Source organism: Rhinoraja longicauda, chromosome 19, assembly GCF_053455715.1.
Source record: "Rhinoraja longicauda isolate Sanriku21f chromosome 19, sRhiLon1.1, whole genome shotgun sequence".
In the NCBI taxonomy this organism is placed as follows: Eukaryota; Metazoa; Chordata; class Chondrichthyes; order Rajiformes; family Arhynchobatidae; genus Rhinoraja; species Rhinoraja longicauda.
This window is the reverse complement of record NC_135971.1, coordinates 4672335-4697275: the sequence shown is the minus strand read 5'-3', so window position 1 is coordinate 4697275 and position 24941 is coordinate 4672335. Positions and strand designations below refer to the sequence as shown.

At 51.1% G+C, this 24941-nt stretch overlaps 2 protein-coding genes across 3 annotated transcripts in view; one reads left to right on the top strand and one right to left on the bottom strand.

Annotated features, from left to right (window-relative positions):
• Positions 1–5267: 5267 nt before the first annotated feature.
• Positions 5268–24941, bottom strand: part of LOC144603066 (uncharacterized) — a 76596-nt gene continuing 56922 nt past the window's right edge. The window contains exons 2-4 of one of the 2 annotated variants that reach the window (XM_078416208.1): positions 14449–14569; positions 7336–7687; positions 5268–5444 (exon numbers count right to left, since the gene is read on the bottom strand). In XM_078416208.1, the coding sequence (XP_078272334.1) occupies positions 5338–5444; positions 7336–7558 (330 nt within the window). In that variant the 5' untranslated portion in view covers positions 7559–7687; positions 14449–14569 and the 3' untranslated portion in view covers positions 5268–5337. Of the gene's footprint in view, positions 5445–7335; positions 7688–10764; positions 10886–14448; positions 14570–24941 lie in introns of those variants that run through there. The other variant, XM_078416209.1, reaches the window with a different exon arrangement.
• LOC144602594 (zinc-binding protein A33-like) lies at positions 14468–23619 on the top strand. Its single transcript, XM_078415723.1, has 7 exons — positions 14468–14538; positions 16655–16994; positions 17363–17458; positions 17548–17781; positions 18331–18353; positions 18434–18552; positions 22731–23619. Exons 1-7 carry the CDS (start codon positions 14468–14470, stop codon positions 23261–23263), a joined length of 1416 nt encoding a protein of 471 aa, XP_078271849.1. The 3' UTR covers positions 23264–23619.

Genomic DNA, 24941 nt, shown 5'->3' with positions numbered 1-24941 from the left:
GAGAAGGTATTTCTTTAGGGCGGTGAATCTGTGGGATTCTTTGCCACAGACGGCCTGTGGAGGCCACAAGTCAGTGGATATATTTAAGGCAGAGACAGATAGATTATTGATTAGTTATGGGGAGAAGGCAGGAGAATGGGGTTAGGAGGGAGAGATTGATCAGCCATCATTGAATGGTGGCGTAGACTTGATGGGCCGAATGGCCTATCACTTCTGCTCCTATCACTTATCTACATACTAAAACTCTCGTTTGTTTGTTTGTTTGTTCCTGAATTACAGCCAAAACGGTACACGATAGTGCGGACAATTTTAGGCCCACATCGTCCCTTTGGTGCTAATGGAAGAAATGTCATTGAAAATATTGTTATATTTTTTAAGTTATTCACATTTTAAAGTTTAAATCTATCTCCTAGGGGGGGTGGGGGCGAGGAGGAGGGTGCTGCACCAATGCAGGAGAGGTTTGGGCCCAACAGGTCCACTTGGTCCAGTGAACTTTAAACAGTTAATTTTTCCTGCAAATAAATCTACACTGGGTTAGTTTCGTGTACAGTGAAAAAGCATTTTTGTTGTGTGCTATCCAGCAGTGGAAAGACTATACATGACTACCAACAAGCTATGTACAGTGTACAGATACAGGATTAAGGGAATAACATTTAGTGCAAGATAAAGTCAGATTAAAGATAGTCCGAGGGTCTCCAGTGAGGTAGATGGGAGGTCAGGACCGCTCTCTGGTTGGTGATAGGATGGTTCAGTTGCCTGATAACAGCCGGGAAGAAACTGCCCTGAATCTGGAGGTGTGACGTATTCAGGCTCCTGTGCCTTCTTCCGATGGTGCAGCGAGATGAGAGTGTGGCCAGGGTGGTGTGGGTCAGTGAGAGTGTGGCCAGGGTGGTGTGGGTCAGTGAGAGTGTGGCCAGGGGTGGTGTGGGTCAGTGACAGTGTGGCCAGGGTGGTGTGGGTAAGTGAGAGTGTGGCCAGGGTGGTGTGGGTCAGTGAGAGTGTGGCCAGGGTGGTGTGGGTCAGTGAGAGTGTGGCCAGGGTGGTGTGGGTCAGTGAGAGTGTGGCCAGGGTGGTGGTGGGGTCAGTGAGAGTGTGGCCAGGGTGGTGTGGGTCAGTGAGAGTGTGGCCAGGGTGGTGTGGGTCAGTGAGAGTGTGGCCAGGGGTGGTGTGGGTCTCTGATGATGCTGGCTGCCTTCTAGAGGCAGCTCCTCCTGTAGATCCTTCGATGGTGGGGAGGTGAGTACCGTGATGGACCGGGCGATGTGGGGAGGTCAGTACCTGTGATGGACCGGGCAGTGTCCACCACTCTCTGTAGTCTCCTTCGTTCCTGGGTGTTGAGTTGCTGAAGCTGGTCGTGATGCAGCCAGTCAGTGTGCACTCTACTGTACACCTGTGGGTGTCTGATAGAGTTGACACAGGACAGGTACATGCACACTGCCCGGTCCATCACTGGTACCGACACAGGGCAGGTACATGGCCCGGTCCATCACAGGTACTGACACAGGGCAGGTACATGGACAGGTACTGACGCAGGTACTGTCACAGGGCAGGTAAATGGCCCGGTCCATCACAGGTACCGACATAGGACAGGTACATGGACAGGTACTGACACAGGTACCGACATAGGGCAGGTACATGCACACGGCCTGGTCCATCACTGGTACCGACACAGGGCAGGTAAATGGTCCAGTCCATCACAGGTACTGACATAGGACAGGTACATGGACAGGTACCAACATAGGGCAGGTACATGCACACTGCCCGGTCCATCACAGGTACTGGACACGGGGCAGGTACATGGACAGGTACTGACACAGACCAGGTACATGGACAGGTGATGACACAGGGCATGTACATGGACAGGTGATGACACAGGGCAGGTACATGGACAGGTACTGACACAGGTACTGACACAGGTACTGTCACAGACCAGAAGCATGGACAGGTGATGACACAGGGCAGGTACATGGACAGGTGATGACACAGACCAGGTACACGGACAGGTGATGACAGAGACCAGGTACATGGACAGGTGATGACACAGACCAGGTACATGGACAGGTGATGACACAGGGCAGGTACATGGACAGGTGATGACACAGAGCAGGTACATGGACAGGTGATGACACAGGGCAGGTACATGGACAGGTGATGACACAGAGCAGGTGTCCACAGAACAACCATCAACACTTCAGTACTTGTCCACATCTGACCTTGGTCACTGTTCTATTAACAGCCAGAATTCGCCTTCCTGAGCCTCCCTGTCCACTTCTCCTCTCAAGAGTCGAGTCAAGAGCGTTTTATTGTCATGTGTCCCAGATAGAACAATGACATTGTTACTTGCTGCAGCACAACAGAAAATACAACAACAACAACAACAGAATATGTAAACAGATCGCACCTTGCTCTCCATCAGAGACTGGGTAGAGTGCTGCTTCACAGCGCCAGAGACCCAGGTTCAATCCACACTGCTGGTGTCGTTTGTGCAGAATTTGTACGCTCTCCCTGCGGGATTTCTCCTGATTAACATGGACACATAGAAACATAGAAATAGGTGCAGGAGGAGGCTATTTAGTCCATCGAGCCAGCACCGCCATTCATTGTGATCATGGCTGATCATCCACAATCAGTAACCCGTGCCTGCCTTCTCCCCATATCCTTGATTCCACTAGCCCCGAGAGCTCTGTCTAACTCTCTCTTAAATCCATCCAGTGAATAGGCCTCCACTGCCCTTTGTGGCAGAGAATTCCACAAATCCACAACTCTCTGGGGGAAAAAGTTTCTTCTCACCTCAGTTTTAAACGGCATCACCTTTTGTTCTTAGACTGTGTGGCTCCTGTTCTGGACTCCCCCAACATTGGGATCATTTTTCCTGCATCTAGCTTCTCCAGTCCTTTTATAATTTTATAAGTCTCTATAAGATCAACTCTCATCCTCCAAACTACAGCGAATACAAGCCCAGTCTTTCCAATCTTTCCTCATATGACAGTCCAGCCATCCCGGGGATTAACCTAGTGAACCTACGCTGCACTGCCTCAATAGCAAGGATGTCCTTCCTTAAATTTGGAGACCAAAAAATGCACACAATACTCCAGATGTGGTCTCACCAGGGCCCTGTACAACTGCAGAAGTACCTCTTTGCTCTTATACTCAAATCCTCTCGTTATGAAGGCCATCAGCTTTCTTCACTGCCTGCTGTACCTGCGCGCCAACGTTCAGTTTCTTTCCACACTTCAAAGACGGACAGGAGTGTTTGCTAATTGCCTTTGGTAAAGTTGTAAATGATGGCGAGTATTTGGGATGGTGTTAGTGCGCTGGTCGGTGTGGGCTCGGAGGGCCAGTTTTCCGCGCTGTATCTCCAAAGTGTAAAGACCGCTCTCCACATATCTCCAGAGGTGGAAGGGCCAATCACTGCGTGTACACTCCAAACAAATATCTCAGCATGTATTTGATGATGTGAAATAATTTAAATCAGTTCAACCCTCTGTGGTACAGAGTTGGTTTAGTTTACACACCCTGGGGGCGTGGGTTACAATGTTAATTCTGTAAAATGTCCTCTCCAACACAGCAGTGCTGACAGTCCCCGCGCCCTGACCTGCCCTCCCCCCTCCCCGGTCCGCAGGGAATCGGCCGCAGGTCGGGCAGCGTCTGTGGGGCAGTGAGACGGTCAGGGCCCTGGCGGTCGGGACCCTGCCTGATGCACCGCTCCTGCCCAGGGTCACACATCACACCCACCGACTCTCATTGACCCACCCCCCTTCACCCTGCCCCTCTCTCCCTTCCTCCGTGGAACTCATCTCCCATCCCACGTCCCACGTTTCCTTTTATCCCCCCCCACCCGCCACCCATCCCCACCTCTACCTTCCCCACCCCCCCCCCCCTCTCACCTCACCCCCTGCTTCTCTCCCTCACTTCCCCTCCCCTTCTCCTCCCCCTCCACCCCCCCCCCCCTCCCACCCCCTCCCCCCCTTACCACCTCCCCTCCCCCCACCACCCTCCCCCCGCCAACTCCCGTCCCCCCCCACCACCTCCCCCTTCCCCCCGCCAACTCCCCCCCTCCCACCACCTCCCCCCCGCTCTACCACCTCCCACCCCCCTCTCCCCCGCCATCTCCCCTCCCCCCCCGCCAACTCCCCCCCCTCCCACCACCTCCCCACCCCCCCTTACCACCTCCCCTCCCCCCCCCACCTCCCGCACCCCCGCCACCTCGCTCCCGCCACCTCCCTCCCCACCACCCCCTCCCCACCACCTCCCCTCCCCCACCCACCTCCCCCTCCCCCCCCCCTCCCCTCCCCCCCACCTCCCCTCCCCCCCACACCCCCCCTCCACCTCCCCCCCGCCGCCACCCCCCCCTCCCGACTACCACCCCCCCCTTCTCACCTCACCCCTGCTTCTCCCTCTCACCCCCACCCCTCTCCAGGCCCAGGCTTACAGGACAGGCAGCAGGTGTTAAATAAATCCTGTTTTAAAATACAAAGAGCATTTTACAAATCATCACAAGCTGCACAAAAAACGTGCAGAACAGACATCCACTGGATCAGTAACCAGACTTTGTATAAATTACAGGTTCCCAAAGAGCAACAACAGACAATAGTCAATAGGTGCAGGTGGAGACCATTCGGCCCTTGGAGCCAGCACTGCCATTCGATGTGATCATGGCTGATCATTCTTAATCAGTACCCCCGTTCCTGCCTTCTCCCCCGACAGCACGGACAAAATGTGAACTGTTCCATGTTCCACAAGGATCTTGTCGTAAACTTTGGGATCTGGGACCATGGACACATCTGGTCACATCTGCCACAGAGACGGGACAGCAGCAAACCCGTTCCCCGACACCCAGACACGGGGTGCTCTGTCAACCCCCCGCGTACAGCGGTCCCCACTCTGCAACTCTCCCCGTCCCACAACAGAGGGGGGAGAGAGAGGGGGGAGAGAGAGGGGTGGAGAGGAGAGGGGGGAGAGAGAGGGGGGAGAGAGAGAGAGAGACGGAGGGAGAGGGGGGAGAGAGAGAGAGTCCTGTGTTAGTGACTGGGCATTGCGGCATCCCGTTCACTGCCGGGGCAGCGTGACCCCACAATGTTAGACGGGAGAGAGGGGAGGGGACGGGGCAGGGAGACGGGGGGGGGAAGGGGAAGAGAGGTGGCGACCGAGAGGGGAGGGGGGGGGGAGACGGAGAGAGCGGGAAGGAAAGGAAGGGGGGGCGGAGAGGGGGGGAATGGGACGGGATGGAGAGAGGAGACGGGACGGAGATGGGGGGAGGGTGGGGCAACGAGGTGAGAGGGGGGAGGGGCGGTGAGGGGGGGGAGGGGCGTGGACAGAGAGGGGAGACGGGGATACTCACGGCAAGGTGTGGGGATTGCTGCAGAGATACGATGCCCAGACTCCCAGTACGGCTAGAACGAGAAGGATCTCGGCGGGAATGATCGCCCAACGACACCTGGACCCTGGAGGAGACAGACCCACACAGCCGTGAAAATGGAGCTTCGTTTAGAGACACAGCGCGGAAACAGGCCCCTTCAGCGAGGCTTGTATACACTGCAATTTAGAAGGATGAGAGGGGATCTTATCGAAACGTATAAGATTATTAAGGGGTTGGACACGTTAGAGGCAGGAAGCATGTTCCCTATGTTGGGGGAGTCCAGAACCAGGGGCCACACAGTTTAAGAATAAGGGGTAGGCCATTGAGAACTGAGATGAGGAAAAACCTTCTCAGTCAGAGAGTTGTGAATCTGTGGAATTCTCTGCCTCAGATGGCAGTGGAGGCCAATTCTCTGAATGCATTCAAGAGAGAGCTAGACAGAGCTCTTAAGGATAGCGGAGTCAGGGGGTATGGGGAGAAGGCAGGAACGTGGTACTGATTGAGAATGATCAGCCATGATCACATTGAATGGCGGTGCTGCTCGAAGGGCCGAATGGCCTCCTCCTGCACCGATTGTCTATTGGCCCATTGAGTACACTAGTCTTTCCAATCTTTCCTCATATGACAGTCCCGCCATCCCAGGGATCAATCTCGTGAACCGACGCTGCACAGCCTCAATTACAAGGATGTCCTTCCTCAAATTATGAGACCAACACTGGACCACAATACTCCAGGTGTGGTCTCACCAGGGCCCTGTACAACTGCAGAAGGACCTCTTTACTCCTATACTGAAATCCTCTTGCTATGAAGGCCAACATGCCATTAGCTTTCTTCACTGCCTGCTGCACCTGCACGCCAACTTTCAGTGACTGGTGTACAAGGACACCCAGGTCTCGCTGCACCTCCCACTTACCTAACCTAACTCCATTGAGATAATAATCTGCCTCCTTGTTTTTGCCACCAAAGTGGATAACCTCACATTTATCTATATTATACTGCATCTGCCCACCCACTCAAACCTGTCCAGGTCACCCTGCAACCTCCTAACACGCTATCGTGTACCCTTTTCACCGTAGATCAGGAACAAACAAACAAGAGTTTTAGTATATAGATTAATTAATTAAGAAAGAGATCAATAAAGATATATAATAAATTTATGTGGGGGTTCCCTGAGACATGAAAATTATTTCCAGGGTTCTGCTGAGAAATGCTGGAATGTAGGGAGAGGGACCATGTTCAGGCAGGGGGAGGCAGTTTGCCTGAGCATCATGTTCGGTACAAACATTTGGGGCGGCACGGTAGCGCAGCGGTAGAGTTGCTGCTTTACAGCGAATGCAGCGCCGGAGACTCAGGTTCGATCCTGACTACGGGTGCTGCACTGTAAGGAGTTTGTACGTTCTCCCCGTGACCTGCGTGGGTTTGCTCCGAGACCTTCGGTTTCCTCCCACACTCCAAAGACGTACAGGTATGTAGGTTAATTGGCTGGGTAAATGTAAAAAAAAAAATTAAAAAATTGTCCCTAGTGGGTGTAGGATAGTGTTAATGTACGGGGATCGCTGGGCGGCACGGACTTGGAGGGCCGAAAAGGCCTGTTTCCGGCTGTATATATATGATATGATATGATATGATATTATTCCCTGTGCTGTTTTCTGGGGTCTGTTGGCCATGGGGGCACCCGCCTTGAACTAAGGGGGAGCTCAGATGGAATGTATCAATAATGGTTTGTGTAAAATGGAATCATTTGTAACTTTTCCGGCGCCCTTTATGTGGCGATTCTTTGCATACCTTGCGTGCGAACAAGAAAAAATATATATACCACTGCGCCTTGTCAGATGTGACAAGGAAGTATTCATTCACGGAGAGTGCCGTGTGCAGGCGGGTGGGACAAGGCCAGAATTACCCCACCGGGTTAGCATGGGCCGTGTGGGCCGAAGGGCCAGTCTGGGTGCTGTGCAACTCTCCACGCCGCTACTCACCGACCACGAGCAGCTCAAAGTGCACCACGTCATGGTTCCTCAGCTCCCTGCCATAGTAGTTTGTCTCTATCTCGTAGGTCCCCTGGTCACAGGGTCCCACTGCTCGATAACCGTCCAGTCGGAAGCGGACTCTGTCCCTGTAGGACGGGTGGATCCAGGACGGACTCTCCGGGCTGTAAGACTTCCAATCAAGGATCGGCAGGTCGGGATGGACACGCCACATCGACAACCCTGATCTTCTCGTGGCTGTGGGGCTGGACGGGGAACCTCACCGTCCTACCCATGGGGACAATGGTGACCGAGCCCACGGTGGCCGAAGTTCTTGTTCCGCACAGAGCCTCAGTGTGGAGACCTGCAACACAACAAGATCATAGAATTTTTCGAGGATGTAACCAGTAGAGCGGATAAGGGAGAACCAGTCGATGTGTTATATCTGGACTTCCAGAAGGCCTTCGACAAGGTCCCACATAGGAGATTGGGGTACAAACTTAAAGCACACGGTATTGGGGGTTCAGTGTTGATGTGGATAGAGAATTGGTTGGCGGAAAGGAAGCAAAGAGTAGGAATAAACTGGTCCTTTTCGGAATGGCAGGCAGTGACTAGTGGGGTACCGCAAGCTCAGTGCTGGGACCCCAGTTATTTACAAATATATATCAATGATTTGGGACGAGGGAATTGAATGCAAACATCTCTACGTTTGCGGATGACATGAAGCTGGGTGGCAGTGTTAGCTGCGAGGGGATGCTAGGAGGCTGCAGAGTGACTTGGATAGATTAGGCGAGTGGGCAAATGCATGGCAGATGCAATATAATGTGGATAAATGTGAGGTTATCCACTTTGGCGGCAAGAACAGGAAAGCAGAGTATTACCTGAATGGTGACCAATTAGGAAAAGGGGAGATGCAACGTGACCTGGGTGTCATTGTGCACCAGTCATTGAAAGCAAGCGTGCAGGTGCAGCAGGCAGTGAAGAAAGCGAATGGTATGTTGGCATTCATAGCGAGGGGATTTGAGTATAGGAGCAGGGAGGTTCTGCTGCAGTTGTACAGGGCCTTGGTGAGACCGCACCTGGAGTATTGTGTACAGTTTTGGTCTCCTAATCTGAAGAAAGACATTCTAGCCTTAGAGGGAGTACAGAGAAGGTTCACCAGATTGATCCCTGGATGGCAGGACTTTCATATGAAGAACGATTGGATAGACAAGGCTTATACTCGCTGGAATTTAGAAGACTGAGGGGGGATCTTATAGAAACACATAAAATTCTTAAGGGGTTGGAGAGCCTAGATTCGGGAAGATTGTTCCCGATGTTGGGGAAGTCCAGAACCAGGGTCACAGCTTAAGGATAAGGGGGAAGTCTTTTAGGACCGAGATGAGAAAACATTTCTTCACACAGAGAGTGGTGAGTCTGTGGAATTCTCTGCCACAGAAGGTAGTTGAGGCAGTTCATTGGCTATATTTAAGAGGGAGTTAGATGTGGCCCTTGTGGCTAAAGGGATCAGGGGGTATGGAGAGAAGGCAGGTACGGGATACTGAGTTGGATGATCAGCCATGATCATATTGAATGGCGGTGCAGGCTCGAAGGGCCGAATGGCCTACTCCTGCACCTATTTCTATGTTTCTATGTCATTGTACCTGCCAGCTTCATCACCCACAGAAAACATTGCCCCTCACATTCCCATTGAACCTGACCCCCCTCTTTCCCAGTAACCGTGTGTTTGTGTTGTCATTTGTAAGCGGAACACCAAGGCACATTCCTTGAATGTGCACATACTTGGCCAATAAACTTATTCATTCATTCATGAAAAGGTGAAGCTGAAGGTGAAAGGAGTCAGAAAGGGTGTCAGATGAGGAGAGTATTGAAATGTGAAGCTGCAGGGAGGGGTATGGATACGAGAGTCAGTCTGAAGAAGGTTCTCGACTCAAAACATCATCTATTCCTTTTCTCCACAGATGCTGCCTGACCAGCTGAGTTACTCCAGCACTCTGTGAAACGTCACCTATCAATGTTCTCCACAGATGGTGCCTGACCCGCTGAGTTACTCCAGCACTCTGTGAAACGTCACCTATCCATGTTCTCCACAGATGCTGCCTGACCCGCTGAGTTACCTCAGCACTCTGTGAAACGTCACCTATCCATGTTCTCCACAGATGCTGCCTGACCCGCTGAGTTACTCCAGCTTATTGCGTCTACACTCTTGTTTAAGACCACCACACCCTGGGGGAAAAGGCCTGTGACCATCCACATTACCAACGCCCCCTCAAGGTTTTAGACAATAGACAATAGGTGCAGGAGGAGGCCATTCGGCCCTACGAGCCAGCACCGCCATTCAATGTGATCATGGCTGATCATTCTCAATCAGTACCCCGTTCCTGCCCTTCTCCCCATACCCCCTGACTCCACTATCCTTAAGAGCTCTATCTAGCTCTGTCTTGAATGTATTCAGAGAATTGGCCTCCACTGCCCTCTGAGGCAGAGAATTCCACAGATTCACAACCTCTCTGACTGAAAAAGTTTTTCCTCATCTCTGTTCTAAATGGCCTACACTTATTCTTAAACTGTGGCCCCTGGTTCTGGACTCCCCCGACATTGGAACATGTTTCCTGCCTCTAATGTGTCCAACCTCTTAATAATCTTATACGTTTCGATAAGATCCCTCTCATCCTTCTAAATTCCAGTGTATACAAGCCTAGTCGCACCAGTCTTTATACAAGCCTAGTCGCTCCAGTCTTTCAGCATATGACAGTCCCGCCATTCCGGGAATTAACCTGGTGAACCTACGCTGCACCGCACACACACCCCACACCCCCCCTCCCCCCCGCACACACCCCACACACACCCCCTCCGCACACACCCCACACACACACCCCACACCCCCCTCCCCCCCGCACACACCCCACACACACCCCTCCGCACACACCCCACACACACACCCCACACACACCCCTCCGCACACACCCCACACACACCACACACACCCCACACACACACACACCCCACACCCCCCACACACACACAACCCACACACACACCCCACACAGACACACCCCACAGAAACACCCCCCACACACACACCCCACACACACACCCCACACACACCACCCCACACACACCCCTCCGCACACACCCCACACACACACCCCACACACACACCCACACACACCCCTCCGCACACACCCCACACACACCACACACACACCCCCACACACACGCACCCCACACCCCCCACACACACACACCCCACACACACACCCCCCACACACACACCCCCCCCACACACACACCCCACACACACACCCCACACACACCCCACACAGAAACACCACACAGAAACACCACACAGAAACACCACACACACCCCGAGTGAGTGAGTGAGTGAGAGGCCGACGTTGTTATTTATACTTTGTAATTAAAGTGTTTTTCTATAATTACCTTGTTGGAGTAAAGCGTGAAGTGAACGGGAGCTGAACAGTGAGCTGCTGCTGCTGCTGCTTTATCTGCACGTTCTGCCCTCCGACACACACACACACATCGTGCAGATAGGGGCGGTGGGTTGGATTGCGATCGAGCCTTGCGGTGGCGGAGGCGGTGGTTGCTGCTTGCTTTTTGCCCATAATCCTGTTGCAGTTATTCCTCTGATGATTTGTGTTGCTCATTTATTTTCTTCGTGCCTCGAACACCCACCCACACCCATGTCCCGCAGGTGGGGGGCTGCGGTGCTGCTGTAGCGCTGCTGCTATTGGTGCTGGTGTTGCTTTACTTCCTCCTCCTCCCCCCCCCCCCCACTCCTTATCCTCCCCGGCGCGGGAACGCGCATCCCGAAGGTGGGGGCTGCTGCCCAGAGGCGGGCACGCGCATCCCGCATGACGGCGAGAGGGGGATTCCCAGAGGCCTCTCCCCACACCCCCTGACTCCGCTATCCACCACCGCCATTCAATGTGATCATGGCTGATCATTCTCAATCAGTACCCCGTTCCTGCCTTCTCCCCGTACCCCCTGACTCCGCTATCCTTAAGAGCTCTATCCAGCTCTCTCTTGAATGTATTCAGAGAATTATTAATAATAATAATAATGCATTACATTTATATAGCGCTTTTCTAAACACTCAAAGACGCTTTGCAGGGTTTTCTAAGACATAGAAAATTAAGATAAATAGATTAGCAAGTAGAAGAGCAGAAAAGGAAAAAGAAGGTGGGGTGGCGGTCAGTGGTTGAAGGCAGTGTTGAACAGATGAGACTTCAGTGATGTTTTGAAGGTGGTGAGTGAGGAGGAGTCTCTGACGGTTTGGGGTAGTGAGTTCCAGAGTGAGGGAGCAGCGATGGAGAAAGCCCTGTCCCCCCAGGATCTGAGTTTGGTCTGGGTGGGAGGGGACAGGAGGTTAGCAGCAGCAGAGCGGAGGGTATGGGTTGGAGTGTGTCTGTGGAGGAGGTCAGTCAGGTAGGATGGGGCCAGGTTTATGGAGGGCTTTGTAGGTCATGAGGAGGATTTTGTACTGGATTCTCTGGGGGATGGGGAGCCAGTGGAGCTTGCGAAGGACAGGGGTGATATGGTCACGGATCGGGGAGTGGGTGAGTAGACGGGCAGCGGAGTTCTGGATGTATTGGAGTTTATTGATGATTTTTGAGGGTGAACCATAGAGGAGGCTGTTGCAGTAGTCCAGACGGGAGGTGATGAAGGCGTGAATGAGGGTTTCTGCAGCTGTGAGGGAGAGGGATGGACGGAGACGGGCGATGTTTTTGAGGTGGAAGAAGGCTGTCTTGTGACGTGTTTGATGTGTTTGTCGAAGGAGAGGGTTTGATCGAAGATGATTCCAAGATTCCTGATGTGAGGGGAGGTGGATACTGGGATACCATCAATATTGAGGGTGAAGTTGTGGGTGGATTTTGTGGGTGTTTTTGGACCAATTATGATGATTTCAGATTTGTCGCAGTTGAGTTGAGGAAATTGAATTGAAGCCAAGATTTTATTTCAGTGATGCAGTTTGTCAGGGTAGAGTGTGTGGTGGTGGAGATTGACTTGGTGGAGATGAGGAGCTGGATATCATCGGCGAAGCAGTGGAACTTGAGACCATGACGGTGGATTAATTGACCAAGGGGGAACAGGTACATGATGAAGAGGAGGGGGCCGAGAACGGAACCTTGGGGGACACCTTGGGGGAGGGGAGCAGTGGGGGATTTGCAGTTATTAATGGAGATGAACTGGTGCCTGTCGGAGAGGTATGATTTGATCCAGGATAGGGCTGTGCCGGTGATGTTAAAGGTGGTTTCAAGTCGGGTGAGGAGGATGGAGTAGTTCTGAGGCAGAGAATTCCACAGATTCACAACTCTCTGACTGAAAAAGTTTTTCCTCGTCTCAGTTCTAAATGGCCTACCCCTTATTCTTAAACTGTGGCCCCTTGTTCTGGACTCCCCCAACATTGGGAACATGTTTCCTGTCCCTAACGTGTCCAACCCCTTAATAATCTTTTTATTCACAAAATGCTGGAGTAACTCAGCAGGTCAGGCAGCATCTCGGGAGAGAAGGGATGGGTGACGTTTCGGGTCGAGACCCTTCTTGAGCACGGTCTCGACCCGAAACGTCACCCATTCCTTCTCTCCCGAGATGCTGCCTTACCTGCTGAGTTACTCCAGCATTTTGTGAATAAATCGATTTATACCAGCATCTGCAGTTATTTTCTTATAACCATTAATAATCTTATACGTTTCGATAAGATCCCCTCTCATCCTTCTAAATTCCAGTGTATACAAGCCTAGTCGCTCCAGTCTTTCAACATATGACAGTCCCGCCGTTCCGGGAATCAACCTGGTAAAACTACACTGCACGCCCTCAATAGCAAGAATATCCTTCCTCAAATTTGGAGACCAAATTTGGAGACCAAGTCCACTGACTTGTGGCCTCCACAGCCGTCTGTGGCAAAGAATCCCACAGATTCACCACCCTCTGAGTAAAAAAATTCCTCCTCATCTCCTTCCTGAAGGAACGTCCTTTAATTCTGAGGCTGTGCCCTCGGGTCCTAGACTCTCCCACTAGTGGAAGCATCTGCTCCACATCCACCCTATCCGGGTCTTTCGGTATTCGGTGAAGTTTCAATGAGGTCCCCCCTCATTCTTCTAAACTCCAGCGAGTGCAGCGAAAATTGCTGACAATATTCCAAATGAGGCCTGACCAGTGCCTTGTAGAGCCTCAGCATAACACCCCCTGTTTTTGTACACAAGCCCTCTTGAAATAACTGAGTTTGCTTTCTTTACTACTGACACCCTTCCCTCCAAACCTCTCATGACCGACAGGCTTGTAGGTTAGTTGGCTTCTGTAAAATTAGAGATTGTCCCTTGAGTGTCTCACTAAGCTAAATGACATTTTCACTGATGAATGTAGACACAAAATGCTGGGCTAACTCAGCGGGTCAGGCAGCATCTGTGGAGAACATGGATAGGTGACGTTTCACAGAGTGCTGGAGTAACTCAGCGGGTCGGGCAGCATCTGTGGAGAGAAGGAATGGGTGACGTTTCAGGTTCTTCAGAGAAGTATCTCGACCCGAAAAGTCACCCATTCCTTCTCTCCACAGATGTGGCCCGACCCGCTGAGTTATCCCAGTACAGTGTTTGACTGACAATTGTCCACTCCCAACTCCGTGGACAGCAGCTCGCATTCTCTCTCTCTACCCCCTCCCTCTCTCCCCCATCTTTCCTCTCTCCCCCATCTCTCTCCCCCATCTCTTTCCCTCTCTCCCATCCATCTCTTCCCCTCTCCCTCCCTCCCCCATCTCTCTCTCCCCTCATCTCCCTCTCTCCCCATCCCCCCCTCCGTCTCTCCCCCATCTCCCTCTCTCCCCATCCCTCTCTCTCTCCCCATCTCTCTCTCTCCCCCACCTCTCCCTCTCTTCCCCATCTCTCTCTCCACATTTCTCCCTCTCTCCACATTTCTCCCTCTCTCCCCATCTCTCCCTCTCTCCCATTCTCTCTCCCCATCTCTCTCTCCCCATCTCTCTCTCCCCATCTCTCTCTCCACATTTCTCCCTCTCTCCACATCTATCCCCATCTCTCCCTCTCTCCCCCATCTCTCCCTCTCTCTCTCCCCATCTCTCTCCCCCATCTCTCTCTCCCCCCATGTCTCTACCTGCCAGCAGGTCCAGGAGATGTACGGCCGTGCAGAGAGAGCGCCGCATCCTGGCGGTGACCTGGTCCCGGTCACGTCTGGTCACATCTGGCAAACCCACCCCAGGCTGTGGAGAAACGCCCTGTTCAAGCGGGATAGAGAAAAGGGAGATAAATGGGAAAAGGGAGAGAAGGGGGGAGATAATTTTGTTTAACCCGCTCCCATTACCGGACCCGACACAACACCGGACCCGGACCCGACCGCCAGCACGGGCTCAGCCTCAGGTAACGTCGCTGAAACAGAACAGGAGCACTGTCTCTGACAATCCAGCTTGGGCACTAACTGGGTGGGTGGGTGGGTGAGTGAGTGGGCGAGTGGGTGAGTGGGTGGGTGAGTAGGCGTGTGGGTGGGTGGGTGAGTAGGCGAGTGGGTGAGTGGGTGAGTGGATGGGTGGGTGAGTGAGCGGGTGGGTGGGTGAGCGGGGGGTGAGTGGGTGGGTGAGTGAATGAGTGAGTGGGTGAGTTCCTGTGGATTGGAGGGTAGCTAATGTTGTCCCACTTTTTAAGAAAGGAGGGAGAGAGAAAACGGGAAATTATAGACCAGTTAGTCTGACATCAGCGGTGGGGAAGATGCTGGAGTCAATCATAAAAGACGAAATTGCGGAGCATTTGGATAGCAGTAACGGGATTGTTCCGAGTCAGCATGGATTTACGAAGGGGAAATCATGCTTGACTAATTTTCTGGAATTCTCTGAGGATGCAACTAGGAAAATTGACATGGGAGAGCCGGTGGATGTGGTGTACATTGACTTTCAGAAAGCATTTGACAAGGTTCCACATTGGAGATTAGTGAGCAAAATTAGAGCACATGGTATTGGAGGTAGGGTACTGACATGGATAGAGTGGGGATAAATGGGCCCCTTTGAGAATGGCAGGTCGTGACTAGTGGGGTACCGCAAGGCTCGGTTCTGGGACCGCAGCTATTTACAATATACATTAATGACTTGGATGAAGGGATTAAAAGTACCATTAGCAAATTTGCAGATGATACAAAGCTGAGTGGTAGTGTGAACTGTGAGGAAAATGCTATGAGGTTGCAGGGTGACTTGGACAGGTTGTGTGAGTGGGTGGATGCATGGCAGATGCAGTTTAATGTGGTAAGTGTGAGGTTATCCACTTTGGTGGTAAGAATAGGAAGGCAGATTATTATCTCAATGGTGTCAAGTTAGGAAAAGGGGACGGACAACGAGATCTGGGTGTCCTAGTGCATCAGTCACTGAAAGGAAGCATGCAGGTACAGCAGGCAGTGAAGAAAGCCAATGGAATGTTGGCCTTCATAACAAGAGGAGTTGAGTATAGGAGCAAAGAGGTCCTTCTGCAGTTGTACAGGGCCCTCGTGAGACCGCACCCGGAGTACTGTGTGCAGTTTTGGTCTCCAAATTTGAGGAAGGATATTCTTGCTATTGAGGGCGTGCAGCGTAGGTTTACTAGGTTAATTCCCGGAATGGCGGGGACTGTCGTATGTTGAAAGACTGGAGCGAATAGGCTTGTATACACTGGAATTTAGAAGGATGAGGGGGGATCTTATCGAAACGTATAAGATTATTAAGGGGTTGGACACGTTAGAGGCAGGAATCATGTTCCCAATGTGGGGTTAGTCCAGAACAAGGGGCCACAGTTTAAGAATAAAGGGTAGGCCATTTAGAACGGAGATGAGGAAAAGCTTTGTCAGTCAGAGAGATGTGAATCTCTCGAATTCACGTAAACTGGAGGAAGGTCAATCCCAATTCTCCAGATAGTCTGCCTGGTCCGTGGAATTACCCCATCGCTTTGTGTCATTTATTTGTAAAGCAGCATCTGCAGTTCCTCGTGTGCTCCTGTTGAGCAACGTCATGCTGGGCTGCGAGTGGGGGGTTCTGGCTCACTGTGCTGCTCTCTGGGGCTGGAGGGGTTAACAGCCTCTTGCTGGTGTGTAATCAGTGGCAGATTGCCAGAGGCCCTTCACCCTGAATACACTCGCAGCAAAACAACGTTATTCAGCACAGAATAAATTCCCCGCGCACTGCAGGGCGTGTGGTTGACAGTTGCAGTTCTGTGCGGTTTCGCAGCTTCCTGAAGGCGGAAGCGTTTTGAACCAGGATGTGGTCGGAATTAAAAATGGCTTCGAAACACCAGATCCAGAGTTTAACTGAAGAAGCGATTTGTCCCATTTGCCTGGATTTCTTCAGCGATCCGGCGACACTGGAGTGCGGGCACAACTTCTGCCGCTCCTGTATCACACAGAGTTGGGACAAGGAGGGGAGAAACTCCTGCCCGGTATGTAGAGAGTTTATTGCAGACCGCAGCCTCCGGGTAAATCGGGCCTTGGCGAGTATCACTGAGAAAGCTCGAGCACTGAGCCTGAACACGGATGGGAAGGAAAGTAAACTTCACTGCGAGGAACATCAGGAAGAACTGAAGCTGTTTTGTGAAACCGACAAGCAACTGGTTTGTATGATCTGCCGAGATGCGCGGGAACACAGAGAGCATCGCTTCATGCCGATTAAAGAAGCTGTTGAAAGCTACAAGGTAAAAGCAAACAGAATGTTATCAGCTGATAAATTTTCAATTCTGCCATTTGCGGACCGCGCTCCCTCGGCGACTGTTCGGTTCACCCAGCCTCCCACCCAAACCAACCCTTCCCCAGATACTTGCCCCAGCCACCGCTGGAGATGAAACACCTGTCCCTGTTCCATCTCCCTCACGTCCATGCAGGGACTCCAGCAATCCTTTCAGGCGAGACAGCCCGCGGATCTCTGCTGATACGCTTCCCGACCCGATGAGTTCTCCAGCAGTTTGAGTCTTTTTGTAAACTTCATGTGCTGTTCCGTGTCTGCAGTTCATTAGTTCCGTCTGGTCTAATTCTTTCACTGACTGAACCTGTATCTCAATCCCAGGAGCTGATTAAAACTTCCTTGGGGATTCTCACAAAAAATAAATCAGCGTTGGAGGAAATTGAGCAACAACAGAAAGAGAAGGTTTCTGGAGTCCGGGTAAGGTTTCCAGTTTCCCTTCTCTGACCTTGTGCTGTTGTCTTAGATTCCAGGCTCGATAATATTAACCTTCACCTTTCATTTGACAGGAACAGTCACAGAACCTGTTGGCCTACATCACATCGGCATTTGCTGAACTGCGCCAGATTCTCAATGAGAAAGAGCGGCTCTTTCTCAAGGATCTCCGGGAAGACGAGGAGAGCGTTCTAAATCCAATGGAGAATAATCTACGAGCGATTCAAGAGGAGATAAACTCTATTCAAGAGAAACTCTTAAAGCTGCAGGAGCGGATGAACCAACCGGACAGTTTGATATTTCTGAAGGTAGGGTGTTACAGTTTCACTTTGATTCAATTTAAGGCTGTGAAAGACGACTCGACTTATCTCTAAAATAAGTACGCAAAACACATGATTCTGTTAAATCTTTTTACTGAAACACCAAGGTGGGAGATGGCACAGAGACTGAGTGCACAGTTGTTCGCTCAAGCACCTGTTTCTGTCCTCTCAAAGAACATACAGATTACCGTCAGTATTTATACAGTTGAAAACAGCACAAAGCACATGCAGTAATTTTCCATGGTTACATAGCATAAAGCAGTCTCAGCAGATACATAGTAGAGTTCCCATAATAGAGTTCCTTTAATTGTGTTAATTCACGACTGGAACCAGAGGAGGTTGAATCGCCCCATCAGTCCAATAATAAATATACACTTTACATGTAATTAATACATAATACTGCACTGATGAAGCGCCGCGCCAGAATTAAGTGTTGGGATCTGTCGGAAAATTGTAACAATTTCGCTGATATTCCTGCTGTCATGATGTGGACGCTCAGTGTAAATTAATTGATCTTTCTGATGTTTTATATTTCAGGAGGAAACTCGTCAGAAGAGGAGGTGAGACTCTCTGCACTGTTTGGTAATTAACTCAAAAATCGTAGATGCGGGTCTTTTAACCAGGTGTGTAATTCGTGCAGGATAAGTGATGATCAGCACACGCTGTCAGTAGCAGACGGTGCCCTGGACGTTGGAAAGTTCGATCACCCATTTTTGTTGAACAAGGTATTCGGCGAAGTGCCCGATGGCATTAAGAGAGGTAAAAACTTTTTTATAAACCGTTATAGTTCTTTAATTACCCGTCCAGTGTATATTTAATACTGGAATGGGCTCTTCAACTGCCTCTGGTTCCAGGGGGAGGGGGGGAGGAGGGGGAGAGGGGGAGAGGGGGAGAGGGAGAGGGGGAGAGGGAGAGGGGGAGAGAGAGAGAGAGAGAGAGAGAGAGAGAGAGAGAGAGAGAGAGAGAGAGAGAGAGAGAGAGAGAGAGAGAGAGAGAGAGAGAGAGAGAGAGAGAGAGAGAGAGAGGGGGGGAGAGAGAGAGAGAGAGAGAGAGGGGGAGAGAGTGAGAGAGGGAGAGAGGGAGAGAGGGAGAGAGGGAGGGAGAGAGAGGGAGAGAGAGAGGGGAATTTAGAGAAGTCAGTATTCATACCGCTGGAGATGTCAGTTCCCTGAACACAACCACAGTACAGACAATAGGTGCAGGAGGAGGCCATTCGGTCCTTCGAGCCAGCACCGACATTCAATGTGATCATGGCTGATCATTCGCAATCAGTACCCCCGTTCCTGCCTTCTCCCTATACCCCCTGACTCCGCTATCCTTAAGAGCCTATCTAGCTCTCTCTTGAATGCATTCATAGAATTGGCCTCCACTGCCTTCTGAGGCAGAGAATTCCACAGATTCCCAACTCTCTGACTGAAAAAGTTTTTCCTCATCTCAATTCTAAATGGCCTACCCCTTATTTTTAAACTGTGGCCCCTTGTTCTGGACTCCCCCAACATTGGGAACATGTTTCCTGCCTCTAACGGTGCAACCCCTTAATAATCTTATACGTTTCGATAAGATCTCCTCTCATCCTTCTAAATTCCAGTGCATACAAGCCTAGTCGCTCAAGTAAACCTACGCTGCACGCCCTCAATAGCAAGAATATCCTTTCTCAAATTTGGAGACCAAAACTACACACAGTAGTCCAGGTGCGGTCTCACTAGGGCCCTGCACAACTGCAGAAGGACCTCTTTGCTCCTATACTCAACTCCTCTTGTTATGAAGGCCAACATTCCATTGGCTTTCTTCACTGCCTCCTGTACCTGCATGCTTCCTTTCAGTGACTGATGCACTAGGACACCCAGATCTCGTTGTACGTTCCCTGTTCCTAACTTGACACTATTCAGATAATATAAGAAAATAACTGCAGATGCTGGTACAAATAAAGATATTTATTCACAAAGTGCTGGAGTAACTCAGCACGTCGGGCAGCATCTCGGGAGAGAAGGAATGGGTGACGTTTCGGGTCGATACCCATCAGTCTGAAGAAGGGTCTAGACCCGAAACGTCACCCACCATTCAGATAATACTCTGCCTTCCTATTCTTACAACCAAAGTGGATAACCTCACACTTATCCACATTAAACGGCATCTGCCAGGCATCCGCCCACTCACACAACCTGTCCAAGTCACCCTGCAACCTCATAACTTTGTATCATCTGCAAATTTGTTAATAGTACTTTTAATCCCTTCATCCAAATCATTAATGTATATTGTAAATAGCTGCGGTCCCAACACCGAGCCTTGCTGTACCCCACTAGTTACTGCCTGCCATTCTGAAAGGGACCCATTTATCCCCACTCTTTGCTCTCTGTTTGTCAACCAAATTTCTATCCATGTCAGTACCCTACCTCCAATACCATGTGCTCTAATTTTACCCACTAATCTCCTATGTGGAACCTTGTCAAAGGCTTTCTGAAAGTCAAGGTACACCACATCCACCGGCTCTCCCCTGTCAATTTTCCTAGTTACATCCTCAAAAAATTCCAGAAGATTAGTCAAGCATGATTTCCCCTTCGCAAATCCATGCTGACTCGGAACGATCCTGTTACTACTATCCAAATGCTCCGCAATTTCGTCTTCTATAATTGACTCCAGCATCTTCCCCACCACTGATGTCAGACTAACTGGTCTATAATTTCCCGTTTTTTCTCCTCCTCGTTTCTTAAAATGTGGGACATTAGCTACCCTCCAATCCACAGGAACTTATCCTGAATCTATAGAACATTGGAAAATGATCACCAATGCGTCCACAATTTCTAGCGCCACCTCCTTAAGTACTCTGGGATGCAGACCATCAGGACCTGGGGATTTTTCACCCTGCAGTCCCATCAGTCTACCCAACACCATTTCCTGCCTAATGCGGATTTCCTCCAGTTCCTCTGTCACCCTAGGATCTCTGGCCACTAGAACATCTGGGAGATTGCTTGTATCTTCCTAAGTGAAGACAGATCCAACTCGTCTGCCATTTTCTTGTTCCCCATAATAAATTCCCCCGCTTCTGTCTTCAAGGGACCCACATTTGCCTTGACAATTGTTTTCCTCTTTACATACCTAAAAATGTATGTAGAGATGTCAGTTCACTGAGCACAACTACAGTACACACAACAGACGAGCTGTTGGATGAACGTTGTTACTAAAGTGAACACTCTGGCGTTGGGTTCTACGCGCCGCGGGCAGTCCAAAAACAGAGCATGTCTGGTGAAAGTAAATCGGTAAATTGTGTTCTCTAACCGGTCTTGCTGGTGCCCGAAGAGCTCAGGAAGCAGGTTCTCCATTTCAAGATTTTGCTCACAGACCAAGCAGTCGCGTGTTTCCCGTAGTATGCTGGCATCTAAATGATGTTCAGCGTGTTGTCCCTGCTGTTGGATGTTGGTGGAGTTGCGCGCGGTCCTGATGCCAATTTGCAGGAAGCGCAGTACGTCATTCCCGTTCCGGATTCTCCTCCCTGCTCTCCCGCAAACCCGAAACTCCTGCCACTGACACCATTTATACCTCACGCTGCTTCGGCAAGCCCAGCAGCATAATCAAGGACCAGTCTCACCCTGGCCACTCCCTCTTCTCCCCTCTCCCATCAGGCAAGAGGTACAGAAGTGTGAAAACGCACACCTCCAGATTCAGGGACAGTTTCTTCCCAGCTGTTATCAGGGAACTGAATCATCCTACCACAACCAGAGAGCAGTGATGAAATACTATCTTCCACGTTGGTGATCCTCGGACTATCCTTGATTGCACCTTGCTGGCTTTACATTGCACTAAACATTATTCCCACATCATGTATCTGCAAACGTATTGATTGTAATCATGTATTGTCTTTCTACTGACTGGTTAGCACTCAACAAAATATTTTCGCTGTACCTTGGTAAACTGTAACTCCTCTTCCGACACCTCCAATCCCACGCGGTCCCCTCCTTTCCTCGCTGCTCCAGTCCGCTTCATCCTAACCGCCTAACACGGCTCCTTATCACAATCACAATAAAACTTTATTAGCCAAGTATGTTTTGCAACATACGAGGAACTTCATTTGCCATACAGTCATAACAGGAAGGTGAAAAACAGTTCAATCTCTCCCTTCTTTGTCCTCCAGCGGTCGGGGGCTCGAACCTTCTGTGACCAGATGTGTCCATGGTCCCAGATCCCACATTTTAAGGCAGAGATAGCTGGATTCTGGGTTAGTACAGGTGTCAAAGGTTAGAGGGAGAAGGCAGGTGAAGGGGGTTAGGAGCGAGAGATAGATCAGCCACGATTGAATGGTGTAGTAGACTTAATGGGCCGAATGGCCTCATTCGAATACTTTCATTTATGACATTATGACCTTTTGACTGTCCAAATTCACCTGATAACCCAGCCCTTCAGACCTGATCAGGTTGTTGTAAACCCTTTTGCACCCACTCCAATTGACTAACAAACCCACCCTTCCCTTTGTCTCACCCTCACTAAAAAAACACAGGAGCAGGTCATCTGGCCCCTCGTGTCTGCCCCCTTTCACTGTGATCATGACGACCCCACCACGCACCTCTACCTCCTCTTTAACAATCTCAAATTACCACTCACCTCTATATCCTCCTGCTCCGATCTGCCTCCGTATCTGAATAGCCCGCTTCATTCCCCCATCCCAACCGCAATCTCCCAATCCTCCTCACTCTCTGCATTCGTCCTCCCCGTCCACCCTCCCCCACCTCACGAAATTCACCTCTCCATTCCTGGATTAAAAACTCTGGGGGAGATGTCTGTTGTCCATCCGATGTGGTTGTGGGTGAAACCCCGGGCAGGGTTTCAGTTGTCCGCCCGCCTGTGCCCGAGGCCGAGCGGCCTCTCCCCCGGTCCCGGGGCCGCGCTGCCCGAGTCTCCCCCCGACCCCCGGGGACTCTCTGATTCTCTGCTTCTCCCCCCAGTCTCCGTCACCCTGGATGTGGAAACAGCGGGTCCGCGGCTCGAGGTGTCTGAGGATCGGAAGAGGGTGAGACGGACCTGGACCCGGAGGAGTCTCCCTGACACCGGGAAGAGGTTTACAGTCAGTCCGTCTGTTCTGGGATCGGAGGGATTCACATCGGGGAGACATTACTGGGAGGTGGAGGTGGCGGGGAGTCAGGGCTGGAGTCTGGGAGTCGCCGCAGAGTCTGTGGAGAGGAAGGGACCGGCCACACTGACCCCGGAAACAGGAGTCTGGAGCATCTGGCGGCGGGGTGACAAGTTTGATGCAGTCACCTCCCCTCCATCCTGTCTCCCCGTCCGTCCCATCCCCGGGAGGGTGGGAGTTTATCTCAGTTACGAGAACGGGACAGTTTCATTTTACGACGCGGACACCGAGTCCCATCTCCACACCTTCACTGGGAATAAATTAACGGAGAAACTTTATCCTTTCTTCGGGACTTGGCATAATGGTCAGTGGTTGAGAATCTGCTCCGGTTCCGCTCCGGGTGTGTAAAAGGGTCGGGTCCCGGGACCGGTGTCAGGAGCGGGGCTCAGGGGCTGTGGGGCAGAAACCCAGTGGACAACAGGTCGGCGCTCAACGGCTCCCATTTAATCCCCAAACTGCAACATGACCTCCCAACTTCCATCCTCAATACTCTGACTGATGAAGGCCAATGTGCCAAAAGCCTTTTTGATCGCCTTATCTACCTGCGACTCGACCTTCAAGGAGCCATGCCCCTGAACTCCTAGATCCCTCTGCTCTACAACACTCCCCAGAGGACTACCGTTCACTGTGTGGGTCCTGCCCTTGTTCCACGTCACAAAATGCATCACCTCATTACAACATCGCAGGCTCCAGTCTGCGACCCGCTGGCGCGCACATCACCCGCTGTGGCTCCGCTCACGTTTGTAACTCTTCATCTTTAACTTGACGTTTAATAAAGTCTTTAAAAAATAACCCGTGTTTGAGTTTTCTCCGCGTCTCCGCGTCACGGTACAGAGATCTCTTCAAACAGCAGACACAAGGATCCGTGGATACTGGTTTTACAAAAGGAAAAAGACACACAGAATGCTGGAGTAACTCAGCGGGTCAGGCAGCATCTGTGGAGAACATGGATAGGTGACGTTTCACAGAGTGCTGGAGTAACTCAGCGGGTCAGGCAGCATCTGTGGAGAACATGGATAGGTGACATGGGGGACATTTACACGTGGCCGATTAATCCACACGTCTCTGGGGTGTGTGTGGTGGGGGGGGGGGGGGGGGGGGCGGAGCACCCGGAGAAACGCCACGCAGTCACGCGGAGAACGTACGTAGAAACATAGAAACATAGAAAATAGGTGCAGGAGTAGGCCATTCGGCCCTTCGAGCCTGCACCGCCATTCAATATGATCATGCCTGATCATCCACCTTAGTAACCTGTACCTGCCTTCTCTCCATACCCCCTGATCCCTTTAGCCACAAGGGCCACATCTAACTCCCTCTTAAATATAGCCAATGAACTGGCCTCAACTACCTTCTGTGGCAGAGAATTCCACAGACTCACCGCTCTCTGTGTGAAGAAATGTTTTCTCATCTCGGTCCTAAAAGACTTCCCCCTTATCCTTAAGCTGTGACCCCTGGTTCTGGACTTCCCCAACATCGGGAACAATCTTCCCGAATCTAGGCTCTCCAACCCCTTAAGAATTTTATATGTTTCTATAAGATCCCCCCTCAGTCTTCTAAATTCCAGCGAGTATAAGCCTAGTCTATCCAGTCTTTCTTCATATGAAAGTCCTGCCATCCCAGGGATCAATCTAGTGAACCTTCTCTGTACTCCCTCTAAGGCTAGAATGTCTTTCTTCAAATTAGGAGACCAAAACTGTACACAATACTCCAGGTGCGGTCTCACCAAGGCACTGTACAACTGCAGCAGAACCTCGCTGCTCCTATACTCAAATCCCCTCGCTATGAATGCCAACACACCATTCGCTTTCTTCACTGCCTGCTGCACCTGCACGCTTGCTTTCAATGACTGGTGCACCATGACACCCAGGTCACATTGCATCTCCCCTTCTCTTAATCGGCCACCATTCAGGTAACACTCTGCTTTCCTGTTCTTGCCGCCAAAGTGGATAACGTCATATTTATCCACATTATATTGCATCTGCCATGCATTTGCCCACTCGCCTAATCTATCCAAGTCACTCTGCAG

Bases quoted from the DNA above. Each gene is read 5' to 3' on its own strand.
- LOC144602594 (XM_078415723.1), top strand. From the start codon at position 14,468: ATGTACGGCCGTGCAGAGAGAGCGCCGCATCCTGGCGGTGACCTGGTC. The intron at 14,539-16,654 runs GCAAACCCACCC...GGATTTCTTCAG, and splicing joins GTCACGTCTGGTCACATCTG to CGATCCGGCGACACTGGAGT. The intron at 17,459-17,547 runs GTAAGGTTTCCA...TTCATTTGACAG, and splicing joins AGAAGGTTTCTGGAGTCCGG to GAACAGTCACAGAACCTGTT.